Source organism: Pan troglodytes, chromosome 13 (assembly GCF_028858775.2).
Source record: "Pan troglodytes isolate AG18354 chromosome 13, NHGRI_mPanTro3-v2.0_pri, whole genome shotgun sequence".
NCBI lineage: Eukaryota > Metazoa > Chordata > Mammalia > Primates > Hominidae > Pan > Pan troglodytes.
Window position 1 is genome coordinate 90,604,739 of NC_072411.2, and position 21,709 is coordinate 90,626,447.

At 40.6% G+C, this 21,709-nt stretch overlaps 1 protein-coding gene across 26 annotated transcripts in view; it reads left to right on the plus strand.

Annotated features, from left to right (window-relative positions):
- Positions 1 to 21,709, plus strand: part of GULP1 (GULP PTB domain containing engulfment adaptor 1) — a 307,556-nt gene that overhangs the window by 262,826 nt on the left and 23,021 nt on the right. For all 26 annotated transcript variants that reach the window (XM_054679975.2, XM_054679980.2, XM_054679989.2 and 23 more), the window contains 2 exons: positions 18,441 to 18,557; positions 19,228 to 19,320. In XM_054679975.2, coding sequence (XP_054535950.1) covers positions 18,441 to 18,557; positions 19,228 to 19,320 — 210 coding nt within the window. The remainder of the gene's footprint in view (positions 1 to 18,440; positions 18,558 to 19,227; positions 19,321 to 21,709) is intronic.

A 21,709-nucleotide genomic window follows, 5' to 3' on the forward strand; every position in this document is an offset into this window, starting at 1 on the left:
AGTGTGGATTTGTTATTTTATGGTATGTTTCTTCTGTGCCTAGTTTGTTGAGAGATTGTTATCATGAAGGAATGTTGAACTTTATCAAATTCTTTTTCTGTGTCTATTGAGATGATTATTTTTTGTCCTTCATTCCATTAATTTGAGTTACCACCTTTACTGATTTGTATATGTTGAACTGTCCACGCATCTCTGGTATAAATCCCACTCAATCATGGTGTATTATATTTTTGTGTGCTGTTGAGTTAGCTAGCATTTTGTGGAGGATTTTGTGTCTATGTTCATCAGGAATATTGACCAGTAGTTTTGTTTTTGTTGTTGTTGTATCCTTATCTGGTTTTGTTATCAAGGTGATCTTGGCCTTATAGAATGAGTTAAGAAGAACCCTGTCCTTCAATGTTTTGGAATAGTTTCAGGATTGGTATTAGTTCTTTGCATATTTGGTAGAATTTTATTGTGAATCCATCTAGTCCCGAGCTTTTCTTTGTTGAGACAGTTTTTATTACTGATTCAATATTGCTACTCATATTGGCCTGCCAGGTTTTCTATTTCTTCCTGATTCACTTTTGTTAGGTTGCATGTTTCCAGAAACTTACCCATTTACTCTAGATTGTTCAGATTGTTCAGTTTGTCAGCATATCATTTTTATAATAGTCTTTGGGGATCTTTGTATTTCTGTGATCAGTTGTTACATTTCCTTTTTCATTCTGATTTAGTTTATTTGGATATTCTCTCTTCTTGGTTAGTCTACTTAATGATTTCTCAATTTTACTTATTTCAAAGAACCAATTTTTTGTTTGTTTGATCTTGTGTATTTTTTTAGTCTCTATTTCATTTAGTTCTGCTCTGATCTTTTTTATTTATTTTATAATGTTAATTTTGGGTTGGTTTGTTCTTACTTTCCTAGTTCCTTAAGGTATATTGTTAAGTTGTTAACATGTTATCTTTCTACAGGAATTTTTTGATACAGGAATTTATTGCTATAAACGTTCCTCTTAGCACTGCTTTTACTGTGTCTCACAGGTTTTAGTTTATGTTTCCATTTGTTTCAATAATTTTTTTTTTATTTCCATCTTAATTTCTTTGTCAACCCAAAGGTCATTCAGGAGCATGTTGTTTAATTTTCATGTATTTGTATATTTTCCAAAGTTCTTATTAGTGTTGATTTATTTTTATTCCATTGTGGTCTGAGGGGATAGTAGAAATTATTATCTTTTTTTTTTCTAATTTGTTGAGACTTGTTTTATGGCCTAATATATGGGCTATACTGGAGAATGTTCTATGTGCTAATGAAAAGAATGTATCTTCTGCAGTTTTTGGATAGAATATTCTATAAATGTGTATTAGGTCAATTTGGTCTGTAGTACAGTTTAAATTTGGGGGTTTTTGTTATCTGTCTAGATGATCTATCTAGTACTGACAATGGGGTTTTGGGCTCCCCCACTATTATTGTATTGCAGTCTATCTCTTTAGATCTAGAAATATTTACTTTATGGATCTTTGTGCTCCAATATTGGGTGCATATATACTTAGATTTTTAAAAATTGTTATATTGTCTCACTGGATATATTCCTTTATCATTATATAATGACCTTTTCCATCTTTTTAGAACTGTTTCTGGCTTAAAGCCTATTTTATCTAAGTACAGCTATTTCTGCTTGCTTTTGGTTTTCATCTGTGTAGAATATCTTTTTCTGTCTCTTTACTTTTAGTCTATATGTGCCTATACTGGTAAGGTGAGTTTCTAGAAGGGAGCATATATTTGGATCATTTAAAAAATCAATTCATTCATACTATATATTTATGTAGAAAACTTAATCCATTTACAGTCAGTGTTATTATTGCTAGGTAAGGCTTTGTTCCTGTCATATTGTTAATTGTTTTCTGGTTGTTTTATATATGACTTTCTTCTGTTATTGTTCATCTTTGTTGTTTTGGTAGATGTCTGTAGTGGTACACTTTGAGTCTTTTATCTTTTTCCCTTGTGTTATTTCTTTACCAATGAGTTTTATACTTTCTTGTGTTTTCCTGATGGTAAATCTTGTCCATTTGTTTCCAGGTTTAAGACTTCCTTGAACAATTCATATAAGACCAGTCTAGTGGTAACAAATTCCCTCAGTATTTACTTGTCTGAGAAAGACTTTATTTCTTCTTCATTTAGAAAGGAGAATATTACTGGATATCATGTTCTTCTTTTTTTCTTTTAGCACTTTGAATATTTTAGCCCATTCTCTTCTAGTCTGTAAATACTTTTGCTGAGAAATTCATTGTTAGGCTGATACAATTTCCTTTACAGGTGACTAGACGCTTTCCTCTTGCTGTTTTTATAATTCTTTATCTTTGACTTTAGATAGTCTGAGTATAATGTGCGATGGTGACTGCCTTTTCCTTTTGTATCTGCTTAGGGATCATTGATCTTTCAGTAAGTGGATATTTATATCTCCTGCTAGACTTAGAGAGTTTTCATCTAGGCTGGGTGTGGTGGCTTATACCTGTAATCTCAGCACTTTGGAAGGCCAGGAAAGGTGGATAATGAGGTCAGGAGTTTGAGACCATCCTGGCCAATATGATGAAACCCCATCTCTACTAAAAATACAAAAATTAGCCAGGCATGGTGGCACACACCTGTAATCCCAGCTACTTGGGAGGCTGAGGCAGAAGAATTGCTTGAACCCGGGAGACAGAGGTTGCAGTGAGCTAAGATTGCACCACTGCAGCCCATCCTGGGCGACAGAGTGAGACTCTGTCTCAAAAAAAAAAAAAAAGAAAAAGAAAAAAAAAGAAGGTTTTCATTGACTATTTCATGAAATGGGTTTTCTAATCCTTTTATGCTTTCTTCACCCTTGGGAACACTGATAATTTGAATTTTCAGTAATTTTAAGGTGTCATAAATGTCGTGAAGGCTTTCCTCATTCTTTTCTATTATTTTTATCTTTATATTTGTCCGACTGAATTATTTCAAAAGATCTGTCTTTAAAGATTTGAGATTTTTTTTTCTTCCACTTGATCTAGTCTATTATCGAAGATATCATTATGTTACTCCTCAATGAGTCCTTAAGTTCTAGAATTTCTCTTTCGTTCTTCTAAAACATATCTATCTCTTCAGTATTTTTCTCATTTATATACTGATTTGTTTTTCTGATTTCTTTTTATTGTTTTTCAGATTTCTTTTGTATTTCACTGAGCTTCTTTCAAATCAGTATCTTCAATTCTTTATCTGGGATTTTGGGAATTTCTTTTTTATTAAGATCTACTGGAGATCTTAATTTACTGGAGAATTATTATGTTTCTTTCAAGGTGTCATATTTGTTTGATTTTTTGTTTCCTGTGTCCTTATGTTGATATCTGCACATTTGTATAAAAGTCACTTCTTCCTGTTTTTGAATTTACTTTTTGTGGGGAGGATGTTGCTAAACCACTCATTAGAAATCTACCACCATGTTGCTGGGCACGGTGGCTCACGCCTGTAATCCCAGCACTTTGGGAGGCCGAGGCGGGTGGATCACGAGGTCAAGAGATCGAGACCATGGTGAAACCCCGTCTCTACTAAAAAAGACAAAAAATTAGCCGTGTGTGGTGGCGGGCGCCTGTAGTCCCAGCTACTCAGGAGGCTGAGGCAGGAGAATGGTGTGAACCTGGGAGGCGGAGCTTGCAGTGAGCCTAGATCGTGCCACTGCACTCCAGCCTGGGTGACAGAGCGAGACTCCGTCTCAAAAAAAAAAAAAAGAAAAGAAAAGAAATCTACCACCACGTTCCAATCACCTACCACCAGGCTCCATCTCCAACATTGGAGATTACAGTTTGACATGCGATTTGATAGGAACACAGATCCAAAACGTATCTTTCTGCATCTGGTCCCCCAAATCTCATATCCTTCTCACATTGCAAAATACAATCATACCTTTCCAGCAGTCCCCAAAGTCTTAACTTGTTTTGGCATTAACCCAAAAGTCCAAAGTCCAAAATCTCATCTGAGTCAAGGGAAGTCCCTTTCACTTATGAGACTGCAAAATCCAAAGCAAGTTAATTAATTCCAACATACAATGGGAGTACAAGTACTGGGTAAACATTCCCATTCCAAAAGGGAGAAATTGGCCAAAAGAAAGGAGATACAGGCCTCACGCATCCCAAAATCCAGCAGGGCAGTCATTACATTTTAAAGCTCCAAAAGAATCTTCTTTGACTCCATGTCCCATATCCAGGGCACACTGGTTTGAGAGGTGGGCTCCCAAGGTCTTGGGCAACTCTGCCCCTGTGGCTTTGCCATTAAGGTTCAGCCCTAATGGCTACTCTCACGTGCTGGCGTGAAGTGCTTGTGGCTTTTCAGGCACAGGGTGCAAACTCTCAGTGGATCCACCATTCTGGGGTCTGGAAAATGGTGGCCCTTTTCTCACAGCTTCACTAGGCAGTCCCCCAATGGGGAGTCTGTGTGGGGTGTCTAATGAGGGCTCCAATCTTGCAGCAAGGCTCGCTTCTTACATTCTGTGTATCTGCAGGCTTAACACCATGTGGAAACTGCCAAAGCTTATGACTTGCACCCTCTGAAGCAGTGACCTGCGCTGTACCTTGGCCTCTTTGAGCCATAGTTGGAAATGGTGTGGCTGGGAAGCAGGGAGTAATGTTGTGAAGCTGTTCAGGGCAGTGGGGCCGTGGGCCTGGCCCATGAAACCATTCTTCCCTCCTAGGAAGCCTGCAATGGGAGGGTATGCTGCAAAGGTCTCTGAAATTACTTCAGGGCCTTTCCCCCGTTGTCTTGGCTGTTAGTGCTTGGCTCCTTTTCACTTGTGAAAATTTCTGCAGCCTGCTTGAATTCCTCCCCTGAAAAATGGGCTCCTCTTTTCTACCACATGGCCAGTGATATGGTTTGGCTCTGTGTCCCCACCTAAATCTCATCTTGAATTGTACTCCCATAATACCCATATGTTGTGGACGGAACCCAGTGGGAGATCATTTGAATCATGGGGGCAGTTTCCCCCATACTATTCTCGTGGTAGTGAATAAGTCTCATGAGATCTGATGGTTTTATCAGGGGTTTCCGCTTTTGCATCTTTCTCATTTTCTCTTGCCACTGCCATGTAAGAAGTGCTTTTCGCCTCCTGCCATGATTCTGAGGCCTCCACAGCCATGGGGAACTGTAAGTCCAATTAAACCTCTTTTTCTTCCCAGTCTCAGGTATGTCTTTATCAGCAGCATGAAAACAGACTAATAGGGTAAATTGGTACCAGTAGAGTGTGGTGTTGCTGAAAACATACCCAAAAATGTGGAAGTGGCTTTGGAACTGGGTAATAGGCAGAGGTTGGAACAGTTTGGAGGGCTCAGAAGAAGACAGGGAAATGTGGGAAAGTTTAGGACTTCCTGGAGACTTGTTGAATGGCTTTGACCAAAAGCCTGAATGTGATATGGACAATAAGGTCCAGGTTGAGGTGGTCTCAGATGGAGATGAGGAACTTATTGGGAACTGAAGCAGAGGTAACTCTTGTTATGTTTTAACAAAGAGACTGGCAGCATTTTGCTCCTGCACTAGAGATTTGTGGAAGTTTGAACTTGAGAGAGATAATTTAGGGTATCTGGCAGAAGAAATTTCTAAGCACCAAAGCATTCAAGAAGTGACTTGGGTGCTGTTAAAGGCATTCAGTTTTATAAGGGAAGCAGAGCATAAAAGTTCAGAAAATGTGCAGCCTGACAATGTGATAGAAAAGAAAAACCCATTTTTTGAGGAGAAATTCAAGAGCAGCTACAGAAATTTGCATAGGTAATGAGGAGCCAAATGTTAATCCCCAAGACAATGGGGAAAATGTCTCCAGGGCATGTCAGAGGTCTTCACAGCAGTCCCTCCCAACACAGGCCTAGGAGAAAATGGTTTTCTGGGCCTGGCCCAGGGTCCCTGTGCTGTGTGTACCCTAGGGAGTTGGTGCCCTGCATCCCAGTTACTCCAGCCATGGCTAAAATGGGCCAGGGTAGAGCTCAGGCTATGGCTTCAGAGAGTGCAAGCCCCAAGCCTTGGCAGCATCCATGTCGTTTTGGACCTCCACAGAAGTCAATAATTGGGGTTTGAGAACCTCTACCTAGATTTCAGAAGATGTATGGAAACTCCTGGATGCCCAGGCAGAACTATGCCGCAGGGGTGGGGCACTCATGGAGAACCTCTGCTAGGGCAGTGCAGAAGGGAAATGTGGGGTCAGAGCCCCCATACAGAGTCCCCACTGGGGCACTGCCTAGGGGAGCTGTGAGAAGAGGCTCACTTGCTTTTGATTTTACAGACTCATAGGCAGAAGAGACTAGCCTTGTCTCAGATGAGACTTTGAACTGTGGACTTTTGGGTTAATGCTTAACTGAGTTAAGGCTTTGGGGGACTGTTGGAAAGGCATGATTGGCTTTGAAATGTGAGGACATGAGATTTGGAGAGGCCAGGGGTGGAATGATATGGTTTGGCTCTGTGTCCCCACCCAAATCTCATCTTGAATTGCAGCTCCCATAATTGCCACATTTTGTGGAAGGGACCTGGTGGAGATAATTTAAATCATCAGGGCAGTTTCCCACATGCTGTTCTCATGGTAGTGAATAAGTCTCATGAGATCTGATAGTTTTATCAGGGGTTTTCACTTTTGCATCTTCCTCATTTTGTCTGGTCACTGCCACGTAAGAAGTGCCTTTTGCTTCCTGCCATGATTCTGAGGCCTCCCCAGCCATGTTGAACTGTAAGTCGTATTAAACCTCTTTTTCTTCCCAGTCTTGGGTATGTCTTTATCAGCAGCGTGAAAGTGGACTAATACAGCGAGGCTGCAAATTTTCTAAACTTTTATGCTGTACTTTCCCTTTAAATGTAAGTTCCAACCTTAGGTAATTTCTTTGCTTATGCATATGAGTATAGCTTGTTAGAAGCAGCCAGATGAAACCTTGAATGCTTTGTTGCTTAGAAATTTCTTCCTCCAGATACCCTAAATCATCATTCTCAAGTTCAAAGTTCCACCTAGGGCAGGGGCACAATGCAGCTAAGTTATTTGCTAAGGCATAACAAAAGTGACCTTCCTCCAGTTCCCAATAAGTTCATCATTTATATCTCAGACCTCCTCACATTGGACTTCACTGTCTACATCACTATTGGCATTTTGGTCATAACCATTTAACCAGTCTCTAGCAAATTCCAAACTTTCCCTCATTTTCCCATCTTCTGAGCCCTTTAAAGTCTTCCAACCTCTGCCTGTTACCCAGTTCCAAAGTCATTTCCACATTTTCAGGTAGTTTTATAGCAATGCCCCAGTCCTCAGTACCAGTTTTCTGTATTAGTATGTTCTCACATTGCTATAAAGATATACCTAAGACTGAGTAATTTATAAAGAGAGAAGTTTAATTGATTCACAATTCTACAGGCTGTACAGGAAGCATGATGCTGGCCTCTACACTGCTTCTGCTGATACCTCAAGAAACACAATCATGACAGAAGGCAAAGCAGGTGCAGCCATGGCTTACATGGCAGGAGCAGGATGGAGGGTAATGAGGAGGTGCTCCATACTTTTAAGTGACCAGATCTCATGAGAACCTACTCACTAATTTGAGAACCTACTCACTATTATGAGAACAGCACCAAACAGATGGTGCTAAACCATTTATGAGAAATTCACCCCCATGATCCAATCACCTCCCACCAGGTCCCACCTCTAATACTGGAGATTACAATTTGATATGAGATTTTATGGGGACACAGGTCCAAACCATATCAGCTATAAACAGCATTAGTGAGATCTGCCATTTCCTTGGAGGGTTAGTATGCAGATATTAGGGGAGGTTGTGGTGAATTTGTGCTGGGGACTGGGACGTTAAGCATGTCACTGTTTAAGCCCCAGTCGTGGCAACAGTGGGCTGATCATGCCTATCTTTATTCCCTAGGCTGATATATGCTGGCAGTGGTATTGGTGGTTACCAGTGGACCAATTCTTGGGCTTCTAGTTGGCTTGCTTGGATGCCAGTCATGGCCACAGTGGACTGAGCAGGTGGACAAGTTCTTGGTCCCCTAAGCAGGCACTGTGGTATGGGTTATGGTAGTATCAGTGACAGGAAAATTATCTGCATCCCAGGTACTGTATGTTGATGTGGGCAGTGGCTATGATGGGCTGGGTGAGCCAGTCTTCAGGCCCTCAGGTGCCAGTTAAGGTAGTAGCAGCCAGGAGTTTAGAGTTTAGGGCCAACCTCATGCCTCTGGGAGGTGCACTCAAGTGCCCAATGTGGTGGATTGGGTTGGGTAATCCACATGATCCTGGGCTAAGTCCTGGGGTCTGTGCTGGGCAGGCTTGTGCTCAGATCTCCCAGTGGTGACAGTAGTCACTAGCTATAGTGGGCAGGGGCAGGGCAATTCTCAGGTCCCTGGCAGAATGCATGAGTGAGGGGCAGTAGTAGCCACGCTGAGGCCCCAGCATTGCAGAGGTTGGCGTTGGCCTTGGTAGCCACATCTTGGGCTGGGGAGTGGGGAATGCACATCATTCTCATGGCCCAGTCCTGTTGCACTTGCCTTCAGCCCTGGCAGTGGTAGTCCTTGCCTAGGTTGTACCTCAGCCCCCGCTACAGGAGCCCCTACTCAGCTTGTGACTAAGTTTCAGTGGCAACTTGCACCCAGTCACATCCCATTCTCAGTCTCAGTGGCACTTGTGTTCTACCCGGCAGCTACAGCCAATGCCTTGCTTGTTTCTCAGCCCCACCCGTGGGAGCTTATTCCCAGGTCATGTCCTAGTCCCAGCAGCAACAGCCCAAGTTTCCCTAATGCCTCAGCCTCAGCACTTCTGGGCCCCAGGACAGTGTGCAATCTGCTCAAGGCTAGGATTCAAACTGGCATCTTGCTGTAGCTGCTTGGGTCTCAGAAATGATGTGGGACCTAGTGCAAGCTCCCTCCTGGGAGCAGTTCTATCACATGGTCTATGAACAGCTCCATATTTTAGCTTCAGGAGTTGGGAGCATTGAGGGGCTGTCCCTTGACCAGGGTTGCATGATTCCCTGATGCGGATGAGGGCTGCTGGAAGTCTCTCACTCACCCTTTTCCCATGTATGGAAAGTCACTCCTGGCTCCCAGCTGATCTCAACCAAACAGGCTGCCTGTCTTCTTCCTTCCTTGCTTTTGGTGTTTCCTGTCACTTTTCTGTTGAATTCTGGTCTTTGCTCTTGGATTATATATTCAAAATGTGATTAAAGTGCCAAGATGTATTTATGAAATGACATTAATTTATTAAAAAATGAAACAGAAAATCTAACAGTTTTATTTGGCAAAAAGGCGAATCTACAATTATAGTTGTATATTTTAATAGTTTTCTCAGCAATTGACAGAACAAGTAGAAAAAAGTCAATAAAAGTACCAAAAAAAACCCCCAAAACCCAATATCATCCACCACTTTAATAGACGTGAATAGAATGCTATCCCAAGCAACAGAGTATACTTTCCTTTTGAATGCACATGGAATGTTTACAGAGGTATACTATATGCTGGGCCATAATGGGAGACTCAATAAGTTTCAAAACTGAAAATATCACAGCATATATTGTCTAACTACAAATATATGGAACTAAATATTTGGCCCACATATTTAGAGTTAAATATTTTGTACAAATATTTAGAATTAAAACACCCTTTATATAACTATAGCTAAAAGAAAAGTTACAGGGGAATTAAATTATTCTTTAACTGAAGAACAGTAAAATACAACGTATCAAAATTTGTAAAGCTGCTGAGAGGCAAATTCATAGCTTTCAATCTTTATATAAGAAAATATAGAAAAGTTAAAATTAATCATTTTAGTCCTGACATAAAGTTAAATGAAAACAAGAAAAGCAAATCAAAATTAAAGTGGAAGGTTAAGAAACACTACAGTAGAATCAATGACATTGAAATTGGACAAACAATAAAGAAAATTAACAAGGCCAAATATTGGTGCTTCATTAAGAATGAAATTAGCAATCTCTAAAAACTTCATCAAGGACAAAAGTGACAGAAAACACAAATTGCCAATACTAGAAATAGTGGATGTAGCTGCAGATCCTATATTCTTTAAAAGGATACAAAGATAAATATTATATAACTATTATACCAGTAAATTTGGTAAATAATATAAATTGATAAATATCTTGAAACTCAATTTACCAAATTGACAGAAAGGAAGTAGAAAATCTGAATATATAAAATTACATACAAATATTTAATACAAATTAATTTATAAATGTAAACTTATATTTATATTTTTTAAAAAGATTCGGAACTAAATATTTGGCCCACATATTTGGAATTAAATATTTGGCCCAAATATTTGACAAAACTTTTTGACAAGTGAAATACCAAGCTCAGATAATTTCACTATTAAAATCTGTAAAACATTTCTTTTTAAAAATACCAATTATACATAAACCTTTTCAGAATTAAGAGAATAAATTTAGTTCCAAATCATTTTATGAAGACTGTGTTACCCTGATTGAAAACATGACAAAGACCTTACAAAAAATGAAAATTATGTTCCAGTGTTTCTTATGACATAGACTTAACACTCTTTTGCATAATAATTCCAAATTGAGTCCAGCAATATATAAAATAGATAGTACATTATTACCAGGTGAGGTTTATCCCAGGAATTCAAGTTTGGTTTAACATAAGAAAAATCAATCAACGTAATACAACATCTTAACAGAATAATAACACAGTAGTTTCAGCAAATACAGAAAAGCCACTAGACAAAATTTAACCCATTGCTGATAAAATTTATAACATGCTAGGAATAGAAGAGACATTGTTTTTCTGATAAAAACTTTAAAAGTTCTACAGGTAACATCATAATTAATGGTGAATTATTGAATGCTTTCCTTCTAAGACTGGGAACAATGCAAGGATGTCCATTCTTACTACCTATTTAACGTGGTATTAGGTGCCTTAGCTAGTGAATAGATGGAGAGGAAGGGCACAAGGATTGGAAAGAAATAGGAAAAAATTGTCTTTTTTCACATATATAATATCAACTTTTTTACATAAAAATTGCTGAGATCTACAACCACTAGATTTATGAAACAAATTTAGCAAAAACAAAGCTTACAAATCAATGTACAAAATTAAATTGTGTCTGTCTACTAGCAAAAAGAAAGAAAGAAAAATGTATTTACCGTAGCATCAGGAAACATGAAATAATGAGAATTTTAAAAATATGCAAGCCCTCTATACTGAAATCTTCAAAGTATTGATGTAAGTAAAAAAGACCTAAAATGATGGGAGAAAGATACCATATTTATGGATTGGAAGGCTCAGTTTAATTGTGGTTAATTCTACCAAATTGATCGATCCATGGATTCAATACAATTCTGATTAAAATCACAATGGGATTGTTAGTAAAAACTGAAAAGTTATTTCTAATAAGGTAATGTAAATTACCTAGAACAAAAACAAATTAATTTTGAGAGAGAAGACCAAAATCTGGGCAAGCATACCTGATGTCAGAACTTACCTTAAACTCTTATCAAGTCAGGGTGATATTAATGTAATAATAATAAATGAACTGTATTGTAGAGTTTAGAAATATCCATACATACATGGTTAATTTTTTTCCCACAAATGTGACAAAAAATTCAATGGAAAAAAGAAAGTCTTTTTGACAAATGGTGTTGAAATAACTAGCTAAATATATGGAAAAAAATTATGAAAATTATCTCCTACTTATGCTACATAAAACTATTTGAGGTGGATCATAGACATAAAAGTAGAAGCTTTTGTAATCTTATACGTAACTTTCATTAAAAAACATAGAATGTCATTATGAACTTTGGATGGATAGTGATTTCCTGGAAATGACCCTAAAAGCACTACACATGAACAAAAAAAGGATACAATGGACTTTATCAAAAATAAAACATTTTCTGTTAATCTATAAACACTATCAGCAAACTGAAAAAGCAAGTGGCTATATTCCCAATACGTGTATCTGAAAAAGGATCTGTATCCAGACTATATAAAAAACTCCTAAAAATCACAAATAAAAAGACAAAACACCTAATAAAAGTGGGCAGTAGACTTCTACAGGAAGTTAGTTTATTAAAGAGAACATATCCCTCTCCCCTCTCCCCTCTCCCCTCTCCCCTCCCCCCTCTCCCCTCTCCCCTCTCCCCTCTCCCCTCTTCCCTCTCCCCTCTTCCCTCTTTCCACGGTCTCCCTCTGATGCCGAGCCGAAGCTGGACAGTACTGCTGCCATCTCAGCTCACTGCAACCTCCCTGCCCGATTCTCCTGCCTCAGCCTGCCGAGTGCCTGCGATTGCAGGCGCGCGCCGCCACGCCTGACTGGTTTTCGTATTTTTTTTTGGTGGAGACGGGGTTTCGATGTGTTGGCTGGGCTGGTCTCCAGCTCCTAACCGCGAGTGATCCGCCAGCCTCGGCCTCCCCGGGTGCCGGGATTGCAGACGGAGTCTCGTTAACTCAGTGCTCAATGGCGCCCAGGCTGGAGTGCAGTGGCGTGATCTCGGCTCGCTACAACCACCTCCCAGCCGCCTGCCTTGGCCTCCCTAAGTGCCGAGATTGCAGCCTCTGCCTGGCAGCCACCCCGTCTGGGAAGTGAGGAGCGTCTCCGCCTGACCGCCCATCGTCTGGGATGTGAGGAGCCCCTCTGCCTGGCTGCCCAGTCTGGAAAGTGAGGAGCGTCTCTGCCCGGCCGCCATCCCATCTAGGAAGTGAGGAGCGCCTCTTCCCGGCCGCCATCACATCTGGGAAGTGAGGAGCGTCTCTGCCCGGCCGCCCATCGTCTGAGATGTGGGGAGCACCTCTGCCCTGCCGCCCCGTCCGGGATGTGAGGAGCGTCTCTGCCCGGCCGCCCTGTCTGAGAAGTGAGGAGACCCTCTGCCTGGCAACTGCCCCGTCTGAGAAGTGAGGAGCCCCTCCGCCCAGCAGCCACCCCGTCTGAGAAGTGAGGAGCGTCCTCCCTCCTCGTCCGGGAGGGAGGTGGGGGGGTCAGCCCCCCACCCGGCCAGCCGCCCCGTCCGGGAGGTGAGGGGCACCTCTGCCCGGCCGCCCCTACTGGGAGGTGAGGGGCGCCTCTGCCCGGCCGCCCCTACCGGGAAGTGAGGAGCCCCTCTGCCCGGCCAGCCGCCTCGTCCGGGAGGGAGGTGGGGGGGTCAGCCCCCCGCCTGGCCAGCCGCCCCGTCCGGGAGGCGAGGGGTGCCTCTGCCCGGCCGCCCCTACTGGGAAGTGAGGAGCCCCTCTGCCCGGCCAGCCGCCCCGTCCGGGAGGGAGGTGGGTGGGTTAGCCCCCCGCCCGGCCAGCCGCCCCATCCGGGAGGGAGGTGGGGGGATCAGCCCCCCACCTGGCCAGCCGCCTCGTCTGGGAGGGAGGTGGGGGGATCAGCCCCCCGCCCGGCCAGCCGCCCTGTCCAGGAGGTGGGGGGCGCCTCTGCCCGGCTGCCCCTACTGGGAAGTGAGGAGCCCCTCTGCCCGGCCAGCCGCTCTGTCTGGGAGGGAGGTGGGGGGATCAGCCCCCCGCCCGGCCAGCCGCCCCGTCCGGGAGGGAGGTGGGGGGGTCAGCCCCCCGCCCGGCCAGCCGCCCCGTCCGGGAGGGAGGTGGGGGGGTCAGCCCCCCGCCTGGCCAGCCGCCCCGTCCGGGAGGGAGGTGGGGGGGGTCAGCCCCCCGCCCGGCCAGCCGCCCCGTCCGGGAGGGAGGTGGGGGGGTCAGCCCCCCGCCCGGCCAGCTGCCCTGTCCGGGAGGTGAGGGGCGCCTCTGCCCGGCCGCCCCTACCGGGAAGTGAGGAGCCCCTCTGCCCGGCCAGCCGCCCCGTCCGGGAGGGAGGTGGGGGGGTCAGCCCCCCGCCGGGCCAGCCGCCCCATCGGGGAAGTGAGGGGCGCCTCTGCCCGGCCACCCCTACTGGGAAGTGAGGAGCCCCTCTGCCCGGCCAGCCACCCTGTCCGGGAGGGAGGTGGGGGGTCAGCCCCCCGCCCGGCCAGCCGCCCCGTCCGGGAGGGAGGTGGGGGGGGTCAGCCCCCCGCCCGGCCAGCCGCCCCGTCTGGGAGGTGAGGGGCGCTTCTGCCTGGCCGCCCCTACTGGGAAGTGAGGACCTCCTCTGCCCGGCCACCACCCCATCTGGGAGGTGTACTCAACAGCTCATTGAGAACGGGCCATGAAGACAATGGCGGTTTTGTGGAATAGAAAGGGGGAAAGGTGGGGAAAAGATTGAGAAATCGGATGGTTGCCGTGTCTGTGTAGAAAGAGGTAGACATGGGAGACTTTTCATTTTGTTCTGTACTAAGAAAAATTCTTCTGCCTTGGGATCCTGTTGATCTGTGACCTTACCCCCAACCCTGTGCTCTCTGAAACATGTGCTGTATCCACTCAGGGTTGAATGGATTAAGGGCGGTACAAGATGTGCTTTGTTAAACAGATGCTTGAAGGCAGCATGTTCGTTAAGAGTCATCACCACTCCCTAATCTCAAGTACCCAGGGACACAAACACTGCGGAAGGCCGCAGGGTCCTCTGCCTAGGAAAACCAGAGAACTTTGTTCACTTGTTTATCTGCTGACCTTCCCTCCACTATTGTCCTGTGACCCTGCCAAATCCCCCTCTGCGAGAAACACCCAAGAATGATCAATAAAAAAGAAAAAAAAAAAAAAGAGAGAACATAAAAGAGGCAATGAACACACGAAACTGAGCAATATTATTATTCAACAGGGAAATATAAATTTAAAACACATTACTATAGCATCACTCATCCAATATATTGTCTCAAATGAAAAAGACTGTCAATATCTTGTTTCTGAGAATGTGACATAATGAGAACTCTCTTAACTGCTGGTGGAAATGCAAAATTATATTATTACTTTGGAAAACAGTTGCACAGTTTCTTATAATGTTAAACCTCCCATGATTTAGCAGTTACATTCTAGGTATTTACCAAGAGACAAGAAAACATATGTCTACAAAAAGATCTTAGAAGAATGTTTGTGGTAGTTTCATGTCTAATAACTAAGAACTGACAAAACCATGAATGTCCATCCATAGTACAATGGATAAATCACTTGTGTTATATTTGTAACATGAAATGCTAATCAGCAACAAAACCAATGTGTTATTGATAAGTACAACACGTATGAAACTCAGAAACTTTAATTTAGTAGAAGAATAGAGACACAAAATAATACATATTAGTCTATTTTTATAGATATCAAGGACAGGCAAAACTGATTTATAATGATAAAAATTGAAGAACCGTCACCCATAATAGATGAGATTTGACTGAAAGTAGGCATAAGAGACATTCTGATGGGCTAGAAATATTCTTTATTTTTAATAAGTTGGAGATTATATATCTTATATGATTCATAAATTTATCATGATCTGTGCATTTCATTGTATATAAATTTTACCCCCCACCTCCAAAAGTGTGATGGTTGGAGAGTCAGAAATCTGGATTTAAATTCAGTTTCTCCATTCACTAGCTTTAGGCAAGTTATACAACTTTACAAAATTGCAGTTTCATCATATGTATTGTGGGGTAATAATAATCCTTACTTCAGAGCCATGATGAGAATCAAGTAAGATAATATATGCAGAATATTTACTAGACAGCTAAGTGCCTAGTAAAGATGTTATTATAAAATGAGAGCATGGTTTTTTTAAAGTTATTAATATAAATAAATAATTAATATGAGGCCAAATGTCATTAATGAATAATTAATAATGTTACCATTTAAATGATTCTTTATAATGTACAAATTGAGTATTTAAAGATAACATAATGTCTCGTTAAAAGGATACATCAACACTTTGGGAGGCCAAGGCGGGTGGATCACCTGTGGTCAGGAGTTCAAGACCAGCCTGGCTAACGTGGTGAAACCCAGTCTCTATAAAAATAAAAAAAATTAGCTGGGTGTGGTGGTGCGTGCCTGTAGTCCCAGCTACTCAGGAAGCTGAGACAGGAGAATCTCTTGAACTCGGGAGTGGAGGTTGCAGTGAGCTGAGATTGTGCCACTGCACTCCAGCCTGGGTAGCTGAGTGAGACTCCATCTCAAAAAAAAAAAAAAAAAAAAAAAAGGGAAGGATACATCGAAATCATAATTTAGAAGGGAAGCAACCTATAATTAAAAATCCAACCATCTGACAAAGGTCTAATATCCAGAATTTACAAGGAACTTAAACTTATTTATAAGAAAAAAACAACCCCATCACAAAGCGGGCAAAGGATATGAAGAGACACTTCTCAAAAGAAGACATTTATGCAGCCAAGAAGCATATGAAAAAAAAAACTCAACATCACTGATCATCAGAGAAATGCAAATCAAAACCACAATGAGGTACCATCTCACACCAGTCAGAAGGGTGATTATTAAAAAGTCAGGAAACAATAGATGCTGGCAAGTCTGTGGAGAAATATAAATGTTTTTACACTGTTGGTGGGAATGTAAATTAGTTCAGTTATTGTGGAAGACAGTGTGGCGATTCCTCAAGGATCTAGAACTAGAACTACCATTTGACCCAGAGATCTCATTACTGGGTATATACCCAAAGGAATACAAATCATTCTACTATAAAGACAAATGCACGCGTATGTTTATTGCAGCACTATTTCCAATAGCAAAGACTTGGAACCAACCCAAATGCCCATCAATGATAGATTGGATAAAGAAAAGGTGGTACATATATCCCATATCCCATGGAATACTCTGCAGCCATAAAAAGGAATGAGATAATGTCCTTTGCAGGGACATGGATGAAGCTGGAAGCTATCATCCTTAGCAAACTAACACAGGAACAGAAAACCAAACACCACATGTTCTCACCCAGAAGTGGGAGTTGAACAATGAGAACACATGGACACAGAGAGGGGAACAACACACACCAGGACCCATTAGGGGGTGGGAGGTGAGGGGAGGGAACTTAGAGGATGGGTCAATAGGTGCAGCAAACCACCATGGCACACGTATACTGTATAACTAACCTGCACATTCTGCACATGTATCCCATTTTGTTTTGGAAGAAATTTTTAAAAAGAAGAAGAAAAAAGTCTTTTTATTGTAAAATAAACAGAAACCTATTACCCAAAATTTTGAAATGAGAAACAGAAAACAAATTATTCATAATCCCACAATCTATCAAAACCACTTCTTTAATATTACAAATAATCTTAATATCTAACACAACCAATTAGTTTAAGTCAATGAACATGCATACATTGGTATCTGTCATTTTCATTTATTTGGTAGTTTTTATTATAGCTCGTTGTTTACTTTCTTGTCTTTTTTCTTTTCTTTTGTAAAACAGTCTTCCTTTAAAATATTATGTACATATTTTGCATTTTTTAGTTAACTAGGTTAAATACTATATTTTTGTCTAAAACCCTCCTTAAATAATGAACTATAAAAATTCTATTAAATGATATAAGCTGATTAACAAAGCATGTTTTCATTTTATGTTGATCACAGTAGATAATAAATTATTAGAATTTGTAGTAGAGTTAAAGCATAGCATTTTCAATATATATTACTACTAGTCTTGTTATCTGGAGGTCTTACTAAATATGACATAATTGTGACAACATTAAATCTTATTAATGCTTTTACCAAAATTCTTTATAATGTTGATTAAGTAAATAAATCTTTAGTCTTTACTATGTGCAAGACATTATGAATTCAGTGGAGATATGAATGGAGAAGAAATGAGCTTGTGGATGTAAGATATATTTGTGGCAGTTTCAAATCAATAGATCTGAGATTGTAAGTTGTTTACAAGCCCAAATTCAGATGACATATATATTTTGATCACTGGCACTGTGTTTTACCAAAATACAAACTGTTTACCATCGCTTAAAATTGGGAGCTCTCATATAAAATTTCAGACTTCTGGCCTCATCTTTCATACATAAGATCTGACAGTTTCAGATTGGAATTGCTCACTTCCACCAGGCAACAATTAACTGGGACGGAGTAGCAGGTGTTCCATTTAGAGGGCATACCTCAAGTTTTCCAGAGACACCACCTGGCCAGCCTCATTCAAGTTACCTTCTTAGGGTTTAACAAACCCTCCTCACAAGGAAAAGGAAATAAATAGCAAAGCAAGGAGAGAAACTACGTTTGGCACTCTGCTTTCATTTCATAGGCACTAAATATTTGAGAAAGGGAGAAAAACAAGTAGGAAAAAACAATACAATAAAAGAGATGAGAAGTTTGACATAAAGAACTCTTGCTTCCAACTTTCCCACTTCAACAGCTATTCAGTAATACCCACCCCCAAGTCCGCTTGTTTTTTCAATGTTGTGCCTGGGTAGGTGTTGAGTTATTATGTTAGCCTACTACCTTGCTCATTTAATACATCTCTACTCCCAACTGTTGCCCTTTTGAAGTACCTCTTGTGAATGTCTTGGAGTAAGTGCTTATATGAATGTTGTTTTCTCGATTCAAAAAAAGTTTGACATATTATTAAAATGCAAATCTTTGTTTGATTTTTACACAGGCTGAAGAGATCACTTTAACAATTGGCCAAGCATTTGACCTGGCATACAGGAAATTTCTAGAATCAGGAGGAAAAGATGTTGAAACAAGAAAACAGATCGCAGGGTTACAAAAAAGAGTGAGTAAACTAAGCTTGTTGTTTTACATTTGTGTGATGTAAGTACAGGGAAACTTGCATATCATCAAACAAATTTAGAAGCCCTGCCATTAAATTTCACCCACACTGACTGATTGGAACTGCTTTCACCGTGTTCCCATAATTTTTCATTCCTGATCCCCTGCACAGTTTTTTTTTTTAACTATTTTATATTGAATTCCCACAAGAACTTAGTGTTCTCATGTGACTTTGCTTCACTTCCTGATGCTTCTCATGGGGATCAGAGCAGCAGAAGCAGCAGATGCTGGGTAAGTGGTTTTCCATGCAGATCAGATTCCTTGGTAATTAAATTATGCCTTTCTCCACTCTTCAAAATCATCATAAGCAAGTTTCACTGTCTTGTGGTTATATTCCAAGATTATGGGTATAGATTGCACAGTCCAACAAGAAAACACAATGTTGAGATATTAGGAACATAAAATTTGCACACACATAAAAATATATTATAAATTTAAGTCTTTCAATGATCTAGAATCCTCCAGCATTTCCCAAGCTTTATCAAACAATTTTCTCCCCATGCACAACAAAGTACATTAAAGTTTTACGTAATATAAATTCCTACTCATAACTGTAGCCAATATTTTCCAAGAAAAAAAAACGGAAAGTTATTCAATAATGATTTTCTTTTTAGATCCAAGACTTAGAAACAGAAAATATGGAACTTAAAAATAAAGTACAAGATTTGGAAAACCAACTGAGAATAACTCAAGTATCAGCACCTCCAGTGAGTATATTGAATATCCTTAGAAACAAGATTTTATGGTGATAAAACATCTGTGTATCACTAGTTCTGCAATATTTCATATAATACTTGGGGATCAGTAATTTCAAAGAAAACATGGATAGAGATGAAGGCTGCTAAGCAGTTTAATTTAAAACTTAAAATTACCTAGTCAGTTCAAATCAGAGTTGTTTTCTATGTTGCTGTTTTCCTCTGGGTTTTCTAACATAATTCAACCCTCAGGTTAGTCTTAAGTTTTATTAGATAATATAATTTTTCTCTTTGTGGCATATTCTTCTTTTGTTTCTATTAATTACTATTTGCTGGGTTAGATTTAATGACCTATGCCAGTCTCCCTTGAAGTGCTCAACTTCATTGTAGGAATTCAACTGTGAGCAAGACTGAACCTGGTTTCTTATATTACATGGTAAGGGTTCCCGCTGGGAGTGAGGCAATTGTATTTCAAACATTAAAATGAGTGGTATTCTCTGCAGACAAAACTCAAGTCTTTGTAGTTAAAATATTTATGTCTGACTTGTCACAGTTTTGAAATCCTTTTCCCAATACCATGTATGATATCATTATTACGTGATTTTGGCAAAGGGAATTTATTGGAGGGAGGTGGAATTTAAAACAATATTTTTTCTAGGCAAAATATATTCAGGAAAAGATATTTTTCTGTTTGAATCATCTGTACTACTGATATTCTTTATTAAAGTGTATTTATTATTCTTCATTTAAAAATATTTAATATCTAGGCCAAGCACAGTGGCTTATATCTGTAATCCGAACATTTTGGGAGGCCAAGGCAGGCAGATCATTTGAGCCCAGGGGTTCAAGACCAGTCTGGCAACATGGTGAAACCTTGTCTCTACAAAAAATACAAAAAATTATCCAGGCATATTGGCACACACCTGTAGTCTCAGCCACTGAGGAGGCTGAGGTAAGAGGATGGCATGAGCCCAGAGGTTATGGCTGCAGTGATCCATGATAGCACCACTCCACTGCAGCCTGGGTGACAGAGAAAGACTCTGTTTAAAAAAAAATTAATATCTAACTTATAACATAAACATGAACTGAAAAAAGAAATTTGTTGCAAAATTTTTTATGGAAGCTTATTGTGCTTCAATACGTAGGATAAACTCAATGAAAATGTTCATTTCTTAATATCTAATACTAGAATCATTCACAAGCTCATCACTATGAAAAAGGATGTTTCTATAGAAGTTTCATTTAGGGTTTCAAACTTGGCACACTCTGGAAATGGGTCAAAAAATGATTTTTCCTGTAAACTCACATTTTTCCACCTCCCGTTTGAAAGAGCGAGTATTTCCATTGCTCGGCAGATGGTTTGTGCCAGTAGGGCTCCTATGGCCTTGATGAGAGAGGTTGGGACTGAGGCACCAATGTATCTATGCTGGAGCATCCTCTTCAGGTTCTGGTTTTATTCTGATATTCCTTCTTATTTTTTCTTGTCACTGTTTGCTGCTCACCAGGATTATGATTTTTTTCTTGCCTCTCTCGCTGCTAGGGACAGAACATCAGTTCAAACTCATTATTCAACCTTCCATCCCAAGATGGAACACACATCCTCTTGGGTTTTGTTGAAATTCATATTGTAAGCCATGTTGCGAAATATGCTAGGAGAATAAGAATAAATGTACTTCATTTATGTGAAGGGAAGTAACTTTTTCAAGGAGTTTTGATAACGTAGTTGTTTCTGGAATTCATCACATATGAAGAGTAGCTTTGCTTTCATTTTTGTGTTGACAAAGGAGTAAAATAAGCTCCATCACCTTTTTGGATGCAAATCCAAACCTGGTCATTGTGTAACCTCTTTATCTGAGGAAGAACATTTGAGAGGAGCAAAGAGGTTTCAAACATATTAATAAAACTGCAGCCTACCTTTTTTATCTTCCCAAAGCAGACACTGCTCTGAGAAGGTGGGTCAGGATTATTAATGTGCATTGGTGATCTCATAGGGTTACTGAGTCAGCTTCAGAAATGACAAAGGACAGGAGGAATGACAAGATGACCCTTGCTTCAGTGTCTTTGACCATTTGGCTGAAATAGCCATTTCAAGTGGAAAGCATGCAAGTTGGTATATAAATGAAACATAGCCTATTCATAAGTATAATTCATTTATTTAGCAATTCTCATTAGTAGAGCCAGTTATATATAAAGAGTAAAAATATTGAAATAGCTATGTTTTAAAATGAATTAGCACTCCTGAGGTTACATCATTTAACAATTATTTTAGGCATTGTGTTCATCTCAGCCTGGATTTATCTAAATAAAATGCTTCAAAAACTACAACTAAGAGGTTGAATTTAAAAAGAAATCACTTTCTTTAAATCACGGTCTTACACTGAGTTCATATATATGTAGAAAA